The sequence below is a fragment of the Trachypithecus francoisi genome, unplaced genomic scaffold (genome assembly GCF_009764315.1).
Source record: "Trachypithecus francoisi isolate TF-2019V2 unplaced genomic scaffold, Tfra_2.0 Lachesis_group19, whole genome shotgun sequence".
Classification (NCBI taxonomy): Eukaryota; Metazoa; Chordata; class Mammalia; order Primates; family Cercopithecidae; genus Trachypithecus; species Trachypithecus francoisi.
In genome coordinates this window covers 22,214,470-22,230,522 of record NW_022681464.1, presented here as the reverse complement: position 1 = coordinate 22,230,522, position 16,053 = coordinate 22,214,470, and the positions used below count along the sequence as shown (strand labels likewise).

At 38.0% G+C, this 16,053-nt stretch overlaps 1 protein-coding gene across 1 annotated transcript in view; it reads left to right on the top strand.

The window, feature by feature from the left end:
- Positions 1 to 16,053, top strand: part of ASXL3 (ASXL transcriptional regulator 3) — a 171,945-nt gene that overhangs the window by 145,180 nt on the left and 10,712 nt on the right. Inside the window, 2 exon segments of the mRNA XM_033178027.1 lie at positions 10,630 to 10,726; positions 12,922 to 13,027. Coding sequence (XP_033033918.1) covers positions 10,630 to 10,726; positions 12,922 to 13,027 — 203 coding nt within the window.

Here is a 16,053-nt window from a genome sequence, read left to right as displayed (position 1 = left end):
AGACAGGCTTTTATTATGGCATCTTTAAAACTCCATCGTAACAATAATGACAAAAAGCCTTCCACATTTCCATCTAAGTGCTGCTTTGTTCAGTAATATTTTCTCTCTGAAATTTACTTTGTGTTCACTTTTGCTTGATTCCATGCATACTTTTAAAACTTACTTGGAGGAAGGATGAAAGCTATGTAGGCTTACCTTGTTTTAATTTACTTTGCTTTATTGCACTTCATAAATACTGTGTTGTTTGGTAAATTGAAAGTTGGAGGCAACCCTGCACTGAGCAAGTCTATGGGCACCATTCCATTTTTCCAACAGCATGTGTTCATTTTGTGTGTCTGTGTCACATTTTGGTAATTCTCATAATATTTCAAGCATTTTTATTATAATTATATATTTCAATATTAAAATATGATAATGTATTATTATATATATGGCGATGTATCATCAATGATCTTTTTTACTATTGTATTTGTTTTGGGGTATCACAAACCATGTCCTTATAAGATAGTGAACTTAATCCATAAATGTGTTCTGACTGTTCACTGAGCAACTGTCTCCCATTTCTCTCCCTTTCTTCAGGCCTCCCGATTTCCTAAGACAGAGCAGTATTAAAATTAGGCCAATTAATAACCCTACAATGGCCTCTAAGAGTTCAGGTGGAAGGAAAAGTTGCATACGTCTCACTTTTCAATCGAAAACTAGAAATGATTACATTTAGTGGGGAAGGCATGTTAAAAGCTGAGATAGGCCGAAAGCTAGGCCTCTTGCACCAAATAATTAACTGAGTTGTGAATGGAAAGGAAAAGTTCTTAGGGGAATTAAAAGTGCTACTCCTATGAACACACAAATGATGAGAAAGTGAAACAGCTTTATTGTTGATATGGAGGAAGTTTTAGTGGTCTGAATAGAAGGTCAAATCAGCCGCAATATTCCTTTAAGCCAGAGCCTAATATAGAACAAGCCCCTAACTCTTTTTTATTCTCTGAAAGCTTGGAGAGGTGAAGATGTGCTAGAAGGGAACTTGGAAGCTAACAGAGATTAACTCATGAGGTTTAAAGAAAGAAGCCATCTCTATAATCTAAAAGTGCAAGGTGAAACAGCAGTGGTTGATGTAGAAGCCGCAGCAAGTTATTCAGAAGACCTCGCTAAGATTATTGATGAAGGTGGCTGTGTTAAACAACAGATTTTCAATGTAGATGGAATTGGAAAAAGATGCCAGTGGGCTTTTATAGCTAGAGAGGAGAAGTCAATGCCTGGCTTGAAAGGATAGACTTACCCTTCTGTTAGGTGCTAATGCAGCTGGTGGCTTTAAGTGGAAACCAGTGCTCATTTACCATTCCGAAAATCCTATAGCCCTTTAGAATTATGCTAAATCTATTCTGCCTTTGCTCTGTAAATGGAACAGTAAAGCCTGAATGACAGCACATCTGTTTACAACATGGCTTACTGAATATTTTAAGTCCATTGTTGAGACTTACTGCTCAGAAAAAATATCCTTTTCAAAATATACTGCTGATTGACAATGCACTGGCTCACTGAAGAAGCTGATGGGGATATAAAAGGAGATTAATGTTGTTTTCATATTACTAATGCAATACATATTTTGCAGCATATGGATCAAGGAGTGATCAAATAAGACTTCGACTTTTAAGTCTTATAATTTAATAAATGCATTTTCTGTGGCTGCCATCGATAGTGATTCCTCTGATGGTTCTGGGCAAGGTGAATTGAAAGTCTTTTGGAAATAATTCACCATTCTGGATGCCATTAAGAACATTTCTGGGCCGGGCGCGGTGGCTCAAGCCTGTAATCCCAGCACTTTGGGAGGCCGAGACGGGCGGATCACGAGGTCAGGAGATCGAGACCATCCTGGCTAATACGGTGAAACCCCGTCTCTACTAAAAAATACAAAAAACTAGCCGGGCGACAAGGCGGGCGCCTGTAGTCCCAGCTACTCGGGAGGCTGAGACAGGAGAATGGCGTGAACCCGGGAGGCGGAGCTTGCAGTGAGCTGAGAGCTGGCCACTGCACTCCAGCCTGGGCGGCAGAGCCAGACTCCATCTCAAAAAAAAAAAAAAAAAAAAAAAAAAAAAACATTTCTGATTCATGGGAGGAGTTCAAAATAGCAACATTAACAGGAGTTTGGAAGAAGTTGATTCTGATATTCATAGATGACTTTGAGGAGTTCAAGACTTCAATGGAGGAAGTCACTGCAGATATGGTGCAGATAGCAAGAGAACTAGAATTAGAAGTATAGTCTGAAGATGTGACTGAATTGTTGCAATCTTAGGATAAAACTTTCATAAGTGAGGAGTTGCTTCTTATGTGTAAAGAAAGTGGTTTCTTGAGATGCAGTTGACTCTGGGTTAAGATGCTGTGAACGTCGTTGAAGTAAAAACAAAGGACTTCTAATATTTCATAAACTTAGTTGATAAAGCAGCGGCAGGGTTTAAGAGGGTTGACTCCAATTTTGAAAGATGTTCTGCTGTGGGCAAAATGCTATCAAACAGCATCACATACCACAGATAAGTTTTTTTGGGAAAGGAAGAGTCAATCAATGCAGCAAATTTTGTTGTCAGCTTATTTTAAGCAATTACCATAGCCATTCAAGCCTTCAACAGCCACCAACCACCCTGATCAGTTAGCTGCCACCGACATCCATGCAAGACCCTCCACCAGCAAAAAAATTATGACTCACTGAAAGCTCAGATTATTGTTAGCATTTTCAGAAATAATGTATTTTTAATTAAGGTATGTAAATTGATTTTTAGCATAATGCTATTGTACAGTTAATAGACTACAGTATAGTGATAGCTTTTATATGTACCGGGAAACCAAAAAATTTATGTGACTTATTTTTTTGCAACATTCACTTTATTGTTGTAGTTTGGAACTGAATTTGCAGTGTCTTTGTGGTATGCCTGTATAACATTTTTTATTTAGCCCTCATATGACTAGATATAGTCTTGATTACAGCATTATAATCACAATACTTAAAAAATTATTACATATATTAGGACTTTTTTGACAGTGTTTGCAAAGAATTGTTTCCTTCAGTGGCTTTGACTTGAGGTTTTCAAGCTTGTAGGTTAAGGTTTATTACATCATCTTTAATATTTTTTCACTATTTATTCTGAATACTTAGTTCTCACAATATTCTCAGAATAGAAACTTATATTCATTTGTTAAAGAGGGATATAGTCTCTAGCATGGGGAAATTCATTGTCCCATGTTTATCACATTTGGCTCTTTCTGTCAATGATACTTTTACAACTCTTATTGCATCAGTTCCCAAACTATATTCTGGGGAATAGTTGTTCCATGAGATACTGATGGTTGTTCTGTGAGATGATTATAAAGTTTAAAAGTTTGGGAAATACTGTATAATTTATTCTTCAGGTTTTAAAATAAATTTTAGCGTATTAGATAATACAGTAAATGAAACTACTTAACCATATTTAGTACATGCAGGCTATATTTATTGTATGGAAGAATGCATTTCTTTTAGATGGATTTATCTATTAAAATGCCTGGTTTTCAAAACACAATTTTGGTAATATTGTCTTACTGCAATTTTGGAAATAACTTTGAAAACTTATTTGCAAAATTGTCTTTGGCATACTGCTGATCTATCTCCTTTAGGGAATCCATCCCTCTTAACAGCCTTCTTTCATTTTTATGCCTATCTTTATGTTATTCTAAAGGATAACATTTTCCCTTGTGGATAAATCTTGAGCATATCTGTAGAGTCTCCTGGGCCATCTGAATTATACTTAGTGGTAAGGAAAAAATTAAAATTTACCTTTTAAAGAGAGTCAGTACCCTGGCTTTTATTCATACTGGGATGTAGACTACAGGGGCATTGGGTGCTTAATCATGCAGGATATAAGTGGCTCAATGATAACAACATATGATAGTTCATATGCTCATTACTCTCTTATATTGTATTAGACTCCTGATTAGTGTCTCACTGTCTAGGTTGTCTTTGCTCTAAAGATCCTATTGATTTTTGTATTGAACACAACAGCTAACATAGTGTACTGCACACACTGTTTACCTTAGTAATGCTAAAAGGCTTGATAGATATTAGCACGTCTACAATACAGATCACCTGCAAGCACATTCTTCCCTTACACCTATCAATATGATGCCACCTGCTCTGATTTTCTTCCTACCTCTTTCTGCTTTTTCTTAGTCTTCCTAACAGGATCTACTTTACCTCCTCATTCCTTTTACATTAGTATTCCTCAGGACTCTGCTTTAAGCCATCTTCTCTTTTGGTAAATATTCTTCGAATGTTCTCATCTATACCCATGTTTCCAACTACACTTTATTTGCTAATCGTTCCTATTTGGAAAAATATTTACCATTGAGCATCTTGCCCTATTCTCAGTTACTGACATCAACATATCCAAAGCCTTCATTTCTTATTTCTAAATACTGTTTCCCCCTTGTGCCTTTTCCTGTCTTGATGTTTGGTGCCAGCCTCTACCCAGTTAGCAAGCCTTATTCCTGGGAATCATCTTCCACATCTTTGTCTCATCTTTCTCAACCCCAGTTATCACTCAGTGCCATCAATTCTGGTTTTTATACTTCTCTTGAATGTTCTCCTTCCTCTCTGTTTCCACTGCCTAAACAATCTGAAAACTTTTCGTCGTTGGTTCTGCTGGCTCTTGATGCTAGTTAACAGAAATCCCTGTCTTAGTCTTGCCTTTTTCCAGGGCATCCTCTACACTGTAGTAGGAGTAACATATCGAAGACATCTACTGGGAATTATAATCAGCATCTCAACCTGATGTAGTGCTAAAACAAACCTCCTCTGCCTATAGTCTTGTCTTTTTAAAACTAATTAGCAGTTTTCTACTTTTCATTCCTAAGTCCAAAATTCTTGATATCATCCTCGCCTGCCTTCTTTCATACCACACATTTAATCTATCGTCAAATTATGCTGGCTCAGTCTTCGGGATGTAATCAGAACCTAACCATTTCACGCTGCCTCCAGTGCTGTTACCCCAGTCCAAGCTACTATCATTTTATTCCTGGATTATTGAAAACCCTATATACCAGTGTGCCCAGTAGATCTTTATCTGCTAAAGCTATGCTGTCTAGTACAGTAGCCACTAGCCACTTGAGGCTTTTGAGCACTAGAAATATGGCTCACTAGAATATGAAGTGAGATGTGCTATTAAAAAGATACACTGGATATTGAAGCATTCGTTTTCAAAGAGAATGTAAAATACCTCATTAACAATATTTTATATTGAATATATGTTGAAATAATATTTTGGATAGTTTGGATTAAAGAAAATGCATTATTGAAATTAATTACCTGTTTCTTTTATTTTTTCCAAAATGATTAGTAGAAAAAATTGAAATCACATATGTGACTCACCTTTATATTGCTATTAGACAGCAGTACTCTAAATATTTTTCTAAGCACAGCAATCAGAGCTAACCTTTGGAAATGTCAGATCTTATCATTCTTTGGACCAATACCCTCCAAAGGCTTTCCAGCCCCCTCGAGGGAGAAGGCAGTCTGTACAGTGGGTGACAAGGCCCAGTGTGATCCTGTCTCTTCTGCTCCTCTTCCTCCCACTTTCTGCTGTGTAGCTCCAAGGGCCTCCTTGCAAGACCCACCTGAGGGCCTTTGCATTTACATTCTCTTCGCTTGACTATTTCCCAGCTGGCTGTGTGGCTTGCTTTTGCATTTCTTTCTGCTCAAATATCTCTCATTAATTCTGTTAGAGAGGCTCATCCCGATACCCTCTCTAGAGCAGCCATCATCTTACCTGCACATACTCAATGTGAATGTTTTCTTCATGTTTTGGCTTTACTTTGACTCCTCGTTTCCTGTAGAATGAAGTCCAGATTACTTAGTATTTCTCGGTGCACCATTATTATTTAGCCACTTTCTAACTCCAGCACTCACTGTTCTCAGCAACTCTCATACTATGCAGTTAGAATCACTTGCAAGAAACACAAAATAAGAAAACTGTGGTTTAGAAAGTAGAGGTTTAAAGGATTATTATTAAATGCAAATCTATTCTTGCACTGAATTAACATGCATTCTTCTTCAAACGTTGTATGATATGCAAGGAGGACAGTTTATTTAACCCTTTGAATTCGAGTTGGCACCCATTCCTTAAAATGTATGTTAATAGTATCCATACCAAAGACACATGATATACTTTCCAAGAAAGAATATACACCTTTGTAAAAGGATCTCTATGTGAGTAAGTTTTCTTTTAGTGTTTATTTTCCTTTGGAACAAAGATTATGATCAGAATTTTTCTCCTGCTAATGAAATAGGAACTATAACTTATCAATAGTTAGATACTTCATTATAAGAGAGTTAGGTGATTTGGGGAATGAACATTTATTTTTTGGGTAATCAGGAAAACACATTATAGCTTAGGAATAAATCTTTCAGAAATGTTTATCGTTCCAGTTCATTCAAATATATCTTTTGGACAGTATTTCTTAAAATCCATAAAATTAATGGTGTATTTAAAACATTTCATTGGCATTTATTTCCTAAATCAAATTCAGCACTAGTATTTAATTGTACTGTCTGTCACAGCCTGGGGATCTGGCAGTTAAAATTATTTTTCTCTTTTAAAATAAAAATATTTTCCTCCAGGGCTAGCTTTCATATTCTTGAGTGTGTTTATGTCACACTGCCTTGCATTTCCATGTGCTGAGATCTGGAGAATCTGTCAGAGCTAATCTGGATCTGGTATTTATTTGTATCTTAAAATTATGCTGAAATTTTAATTACTCACCATGCCCCTGGCTTGGTAGGATATATGGAACTCAACTTCTGTATATCAGCTACTGGAGTTAAATTTTAAATCCTTCACTACCCAAAGCAAGGGCAGTACAATAAACTTTTGTTTACTCTCTGCAGGGTGCTAAATGTTATACTGACTATAGAAGTTTATAAGGCAAAATCTAAGTCCTCAAATGCAGAATAATTCTAATCCACCGTGCCTTCTATACATGTGCTCCAGAGTGAGTAACTTTCTCTCCCTCTTCAGAGAACTTGTCTTCCACCTGTTAGTCTTAATTGAAATCTGTCTTTACAATATGAATACCTTTCCCCTTTTAATCTTTCTAAATTGAGTTGCCATTTTCTCAAGGCTCTGGAATCACAAGGACATCTATTCAAAGTTAATATTTGTAGAAAAGTTTCGGACTTCATAGAGGCATATCATTTATATGACTATCTTGTCCTCACCCTTATTGTCTTTACTAAAACTCCTTTATAACATTTCTCAAAGACTTGTACTCAAGGTTGGCCATCATTTCATCCACTCCATCTCCCAGAATCATCCTGTGCAACTTTGATGTCTCCTGAAATGTTTTCCCAATGCCTTTACCTTCTTAATCCTGAAGACCTTCACCCAGTCATAAATATATCTCAGATTTGTCTTTATTTTATAGCCTTTTACTGAAATACTCCAATACCCTTTCTAGCAATGTCTCAGTTTCATTTTTCCTTCTCTCTTCTGTTACACAGCTACCAAAGTCATGTTTTTAAACACATACCTTTTAGGTTTTTTCCTTGGCTTCAAAAATTTGATATTTCCCATTGCCTAAAGTGGTGCTTCACAACTTTCCACCGTCATGGCTTACATTGAAAAAGGTAATAAATATGCGTGAGTAAACTGAGGGGGAAACTTGGACTAACCTGGGGCCTATGGTACGTTTACTGGGCTGCTCCCATGTAAAGCATAAAGCCCAGGCTCTTTAGGTTTGGTGTCTTACTTAGGAACCTCCTCACCTTTTCCCTCCTGAAACAGTACTGGAACAAGAACTGGAGGACAGGTCATTTTAGAGCCAAAGCCAGGTGTTAAATAGGGTGAGACAGGGAGGAGAGAAGCCCTTTAGACAACTGTGGCTCATTTATTGGAGAAAATGTGTAGAATGAGTCACGAAACTGTTCCACAGGAGGACAGCAGGACAATGAAGCATTTTTCTACAGTCTATTGTCTCTAATAAATTGGGAGTTTCACCCAGGGACAAACTCTGCATCTCCAGGCTGTACCTGCAGGGGAACTTGAAGTTCTTTTTGCTTCAGAGAAAGTCTTAGAGTGTTACAGGCTTAGGCTGGACCTAAGTGAATTCAACTGTAGTGGATTCAACTGTTTACCCTCTTTACTCTGTACTCGTGTAGCCAAGATGGTATAAAGTGGAGTATCAGAAATGTCTGGTGTAGACTTCCTCTTGTACCACTCAGATCTTGTGCCTCACATTAAGCTCCCTCTATCTTTAACTCTATAAAAAGTAACTGGTCATAATACTAATACATTGGAAAGAAGACAAAAATGAAAATAACAAGACTTATGACCAGACGGTTAGTGGATCAGCTATAGGCTGTGCCAGTCTCAAGCTGGTTTTAAGGATGTGGTTGGAGCTCATCATCTCCCTCCTTTGATACTCATTTCTGATTTTCTCACTCTTAGTCAGCACTTCTAGAAGTGACCCCGACCACCATCCCTGAGGAGTTTGAGCCATTGGTTGTCTTGCCCTGTCAGGATGTCAATCACCAGGCACGAATAACACCAAGAGATGTCCCAGGGAATCCCCAGCATTCCCAACACCCTTCTGTTCATCACTTCCCTGTTGCAGCAGTCTTATTTCCTCATGATGGTTAGGGCTAATTGATTATCCTGTCTCCTTTCTTTGCCTACTGGTCCAACAGCATGAGTAATACAAAGTAACTAGACAAAGCTTTGGCTACAGTGGGGCCCTTACATTATCCACTAGTGCAGCGGTACTCAACTAGGGATGATTTTGCCCCCACGGGACATTTGGCAGTGTTTGGAGATGTTTTTTGTTGTTACATCTAATAGGGAATTGCTCCTGGGATCTACTGGGTAGAGTCCAGGGATGGTGCCAAACATCCGACATTACACAGGACATGCCCCCACTAAAAAGAATTATCTAGCCCCAAATGACAACAGTGCCAATCTTGAGAAACCCTACTCTAATAGAAGTGATTCCCTGCTGGGAACCTGGACTTCTAATCCCACAGAGGCTAGAGCTATGGGGACAGAATGCATGCAGTCTGCAAGTGGTTGTTTGGGAATGATAGTGCAAAGGTTTTTTCATTCTGTCCCTTAGTTCCCAGATCCATGTATTCTAGCCATTGGGAACATACCACCAAACAGCACCCATTTGGTTGAGTGCATAAACCACACTGCAGAGGATAGTGTCCGAGAGTTGTCCAGTCAAAGGGTGGGGAAGCTGAGACATTTATTCATTCATATATCAGAGCTTTGGTAAACCTATGAGGTGGAACATTGACATGGTGATGTAACTGTACATCAGTCATGCTGAACCCAGGTGGGTGAAAAGGGCGTACAAGGACCAAAAGTATCTGTTCTATGTAGAATATATTCAGAATATAAATACAGGATATTTTTCTTTATTGCCAGTGAATTTCCAGCACCCATACATGTGCCCTGCACATAGGTTCATATGAGTGGCTTAACAAGTTTCTGTTGAATAAGATGAAATAATTGAGCATGAATAAACAATAAATCAATGAATAAATGAAATGTTGCCTGAAAAACTTCAAGTGTATTGAATATTTTACTGTGGTTACCAGTGCCATCTTAAATGAAGACCCTCACGATCTCGAATCTGTGGCCTCCCTGTAGATGTCACAGCGTCAACAATCAGCGTATCTTGCATTTGTTCTCAGTTATTATCCACCTTAAGATAATATACTTGCTTTTTATGTTCAATATTCTCCTTTGCTCCTGAATGATGATTCAGCTGAAACATTCATGAAGGCATTATTTGAGTTAAATTTTAAAAGAGTGATAGTATTTCAATAGGTGAAAACGGAGTGTAGAGAAGATCAAAAACAAATAAATGAGGATAAGAAATCTCTAAGTGTGTTTTCACGTAATTATAATTAGTGCTTAGGATATATGAATTCTATATGTGGAAGTAAGAGGAAATCTTTGAAGATCTAGTTGGGTTTACAGTTTGCCAGGCCTTTTAGTACCAGATGAAAGCATCTTCACACCTTCATAAATGCCCCAGTTACTGATAGTTCATTATGTTCTGCTTCTACAGTAATGCTCATGCTCGTTGACAGTATACCTTATGCTTTTATCTCTAACCATTCTGTCCAGATCCTCTTAGACTCTCATGAGGCTGCATCAGGTTCTTCCTACACTCTCATATCCACATACATATATTCTCCCAGCTTTTACATTTTGAGCTTCTTAATTCTCACTCACCTAATGCTTGACATTGTTTAATTTGTTATGTGTTTTAAATTCACTCACCAACTACATAAGAAGCCAGCCAAGGACAACACTAATTATTTCTGTCTCCTACACATCAGCAAGCAGAATGCATACATCTAATCTCCTAGTATTCATCCCAGGAGACCAATCTTTTGTTGGGTCGCTTTCCTCTCTTCCTCCTACCCTGCACATGCTCTCACTGGAGCTCCTGCTCGCTCTCCCTTCTCCTTTCTCTGTCTCCTTCCCCCTTCCTCCACCTCACACATACACCATCCAACACCACTCAGTTTTTGATTCTTTCCTGCATACTTCTGCTTTGAGTTATTCCTGATGGAACCTTGTTTTTGTCGGCTTATTTTCCTAGATGGGAAGTGATGGAATTTTACGCCTCAGTACTTCAGCTCTAAATAATGAATTCTTTGCATATGCAGCACAAGGGTGGAAACAGCGACTGGCAGAAGGTAAATTTGTATTTTCTATTATTATGTGACCTATTGGAGTACACATACTGTACTGAGCTTTGTACCTTTCTCTGATTTCCCAGTCTTTTTCCCCTCACAGTACGCTTTAATTTAGTAAAAACTCTTATCCCTTTCCAAATGAGTTCACTAATTCTTTTGTTATACTTGACATTATTGATGTCAGATATTTTTGAAGAAAGTATAATTTTATCTTGAACATCGTAAAATTTTTGATGCAGCAACATTTTCTTGGGGATGGTAATTTTAATGACACTGTTCGATCCATTATGCATTCTCTTAAGCATCCTGGTACCTAAAGAAAATTCGTTGAATGCTCTCTTCCCCGGATGTTACTGCTTCACCTTATTCTTGCTTTAGTCACCAAGTTTCTTGAAAGACTAAAAAGTGCCCAATGCTACTATATTTTTCCTCTTTACACACTCACACTGTTACAGTCAGGGTGGGCCCACTGTATACAACTGAAATATTCCTCCTAGAGAAGAATACTAGCCAGGCGTGGTGGCTTATGCCTATTATCCCAGGACTCTGGGAGGCCTTGGCAGACAGATCGCTTGAGCTCAGGAGTGAAGACCAGCCTGAGCAACATGGTGAAACTCCATCTCTACAAAAAATACAAAAATCAGCCGGGCGTGGTGATGCATACCTATAGTCTCAGCAACTCAGGAGTCTACAGTGGATGGATCACTTAGGCTCAGGAAGTCAAGGATGCAGTGATTGACCTACTGGACATGCTACTGCATTCCAGCCAAGGCAACAGAGTGACACCCTGTCTCAAAAAAAAAAAAAAAAATTACTACTGGCAAATTCCAATTTGCTGTTCTCAGTCCTTACATTTCAAGTTCCATCACCAATATCTCATTTGTTTTTTCACCCCATCTGACTTGAAACCATCTACTTTAGATTTTAAAAACAGAATTTAAATTATTTTTCTGGGGCTACATTTCTGCCAGCCCTTGCTCAGCTTTCATCATGATCTCCTATTCTTCCATCTGATACCTCCAGCATTTTCTTTTCTAATCGTAGTATTCCCTAAGCTGCCTCATTCACCACCTTGGTTTTAGCTATTGCCAGTATGCCAAGAATTTTCAAATCTGGCCTCCACCCCCTTACCTAATCCCCCCCACTCCTTCCCCAGTGTTTTATCTTCAAATGCTTAGCAGATCTCATTAGCTGATATCAGGAACTTTAAACCAAAATGCCCAATATTAAATTCACTAGCTTCTCTTCCCTCTCTACTCCTTCTTCTGTTTCCTGTATTTCTGTAATGTCACAACTGTCCTCATAGTTCCTCAGTTTGAAACCTTACCGATGTATTTGATCCTGTTCCTTTTCTCCATGCCTATCTGGTCATGAACTATTACTTGATTGTACTTGATTCCTCTTCAACATTCCTGCTGCTACTGGCCCAATGGTAATCTCCACCTCTCCTGTGTGCTATTCAGTAGCCCTATAGCTGCAGTCTTCCAGTTCTTCACTCTGTTGTCAGACCTGTTTTTCTATACAGCTTATTTGGCCATGTTCCTTCCACACTGAATGCCACCAGAAGCTCCCCCTGTCTCTCATAGAAAAGTGAAGAACATTCTTTAGAACATCTATTGGGTAACTGACCTCAGCTTTTATTTCCCATTTTATTTCTTCCTATGTTTTACTCACAATTGGCCACCCAAAAGATCATAAATATATGGATTCGTATCTCTGGCCTTGTGACTTAATTACTTTATAAAAGCCTGAGCAACCTTCAAAATTTCACTCAGGAATCAGCTCCTATATGTGATCCTCCTTAATCAACGTAGGCAGAATTAAGCGCTTTACTTTCTATATTTCACTACATTTATTATTATGGCCTATACAGGGCTTTATACATTATATTATAGTCTATTTCCAGCAGACTGATTTCCTTAAGGACAGTGAATATACTCTCTTTTATTTGTATCCCCTAGCATGTAATACATTTGCTAAATGCTTTAGCGTTCTTCTAAAGCATTTGGCTTTAACATTTTTATGAACATCTTGAGTGATGTTCATAAAAAGGGAAGCTATAGAAATGTTATCATTATTTGTCCTAGTGCTTTTCAAGATCCATAAAAGTTTACTCAGATGAATTACATGTTTTCTTTATTAATTGGCAAAAGATGTGACCACATTTACTCAATACATTAGCATTTTCTTTTTAGGAGAGTTTACCCCAGAAATGCAATTGCGGATAAGGCAAGAAATTGAGAAGGAAAAGAAAACAGAACCTTGGAAAGAAAAATTCTTTGAGAGGTTTTATGGAGAAAAGTAAGTACTAGAGTATTTTTTCTCATTTCTCTGAGAAGGAAATGAAAATGTAATTCTCTGCTTCACATAGCACACTCATATGCTGTAAAACTTAATAAACCTGTGATAAAAGGCAATAGTCCCTCAGTGTAAGAAATTGCAGATGAAATTATAGTGGTATATCAGCACTTAAATTTTTTAAAAATGCATTTTCAAGGGTTTATAACTTGTTCATGAAATTTTATTTTGGTCTGAAAGTAGCACATGAAATCTTAAAGAAGTCACTTTTGAATTTCTTAACAGATTTGTGTGAAATTCTCCTGTTTTCAAGTATGTTCATGGATTAATGCTTTATAGATAAGTAATTTTAGGCACGTGTTTAATTCTCACATTTTTTAAAAATATTGACTGTGCCTAATGCATTTTAATCTTTGTTTAGTTCTTGTTTTGGGGAGGGCCTGAGATACTATCTTTTGCTTTATCTTCCTCTTCAAATGTAATCTGTCTTTAATTTATGTGTGTGTGAGAGCTTCTTTTTTAAGTAACACAAGCCTTTACATCATAGTGTGTTAGCAAATGAACTAACCCTGAGAGCAGTTTCACCTTTGCCTCATGTTTAGCAGAGACACATTCTGCTTTGGCAATATTAGTGTCTCAGAAAATCAGATCCCTAAAAAAGGAGGGGTTTAAGAACTTACTGTTGACGGTCACTTCAGATCCCCCTTAGAGGAACTTATGCTCCACCTCCCACCTACAAAATCAATGCTTGAAAGTTATTATTTTGTATAAAGAACACGGGTGGTTGCAGGTAACAAGACCTATGTCATGTGATCTCATTTCACAAAATTACACCTGTAAACGGGGGAAAGAAAGACATGCCAGAAGGAGTCTCACGTGAGAGCTCTTCATGTAAAGAAATTAGATACTTAACAGACCACTTGGGGTAGGGTGCTCAGAGTATGCTGGCCTTCATGAATTGTCCTAAATGGCACTCCACAGTCCTCTTGAGTAGGAAGGCCTGTTTGTCATTGCTGTGCCAGGATTTCTGTGTGTGTGTGTGTGTGTGTGTGTGTGTGTGTGTGTGTGTATGTATGTATGTATGTATTTATTTATTTATTTTTTTTTTTTTTTTTGAGACGGAGTCTTGCTCTGTCGCCCGGGCTGGAGTGCAGTGGCCAGATCTCAGCTCACTGCAAGCTCCGCCTCCCGGGTTCACGCCATTCTCCTGCCTCAGCCTCCAGAGTAGCTGGGACTAGAGGCGCCCGCCACCTCGCCCGGCTAGTTTTTTGTATTTTTAGTAGAGACGGGGTTTCACCGTGTTAGCCAGGATGGTCTCGATCTCCTGACCTCGTGATCCACCCGTCTCGGCCTCCCAAAGTGCTAGGATTACAGGCTTGAGCCACCGTGCCCGGCCGTGTGTATGTATTTATATACTATATATGTGTATATTTATATATATACGTATATATACACACATATATATTAAGCAAAACCAAATAAAGATAATTAATGTCTTTTCTCAAACATTAAAAATGTGACAAACTAGTTATATGTCTTCGCATGAAGTCACCAGCAATATCACTCAAGCCTGGCTGCATCAAAATCTAGGAGTTGTGCCCAGGAGTCTGTGTTTTTAGAAGCTTTCCAGGAGTCATGCTGATGCCCAGCAGGATTAAGAACCCTGGAGGATAAGATTAAAGACCACTTAGGAGCCTTCTTCCCTCTCCTTTTGCCTGTGAAAGAAAATGCTGGGAGCACTCTTGTTAGTAATGGCAGAAGCCTAACTGAGATAGTACCTCCAAAGCATTGGTTCTTAATTTTTAGTGATAGATCCATTCTTTTATTAAATTAATGTATTTATCTAACATCTCCTCTGTGCCAGACACTCTCCTGGATGCCAGGGATGCAGTTGTTTGTAGGATTAACTAAGCTCTACTCCCAAAGAATCTCAGTTCAAGGGACTTACATTACAGAGAACTTTCTTTCATGTAACAAATAATCATTGAGTATACACTGGCTCTGATATGCTTCTAAGAGCTTTGCAAATATTTCACTTAATCCTCCCAACAATTTCATAAGATGGATACCATTATTCATAATTTTTTTTAATTAGGAAGCTGAGGGAAAGTGAAGCTAAGTAATTTTCCCAGGTTTATAACAGTGAGGTTAAGTAACTTGCTTAGGGTCTTAATCCTGCAAATCCTTCTCAGAAAAATTCACACACAGGCATATTTTTTGCATGAAATTTAGAGGCTTTCCAGATTCCCTTGGATATCAGATCTAGGGCCCCTTCCCTAGAAGGTGACAGCTATGATATTATTAATAAATATGACCCCCTCATTGCCGTCACCAAGCTCTGAATACAAAACATACTTCTACTTAGCCTTTTTTTTTTTTTTGCTGTAGTTTATCAGTAGCTTTTGTCCTCTCACATCACTGGACTTGTCTCTTGATCTTTTCTGTCTTTCATTACATATTGCATGGCAGATATATTTTGAACATTTCATTGACTGCCCTTCTCATTTTGTTGCTCCCAGGTTACCTTTATTCCCCTACCACCAGACAGTTTTTGGTTGACTGACACCATGTGCCTTTTCATTGCTCTAAGTTTTTTTTTTCAAAAGTGTGTCTAAACATTCATACTAGTGTCCAGTTAAGATCTGTCGTAGTTTTCAATTTTTTTAGGTACTTATTATGATTCTCACTTGCCTAATTTCTTTATGATATAGTATTCTATATTTGTTTTACATCATTTGTATTAATGCTAAGTATTACAGGGCTTGGCTTATGAATTTGTGTCTAGATTTCTGGAGGCCAGGGTTTTCCTTTGTGTAGTATGAGGAACTGTGACTATCTTCCTCCTCCTATGCCTTATGCAATCTTAAATCTGTTTTTCTGTGAAAACAAGAAATTGTTGACACGGGCATATTTTGTACAGTGCTGTTGTACATATACACTTACCTATCTGCATGTTTAATAATATTATTAACCACCTAGCAGAAATTTGGCTGCCAGTGGATAGATTTCTGTATGTTACATACTTGTTC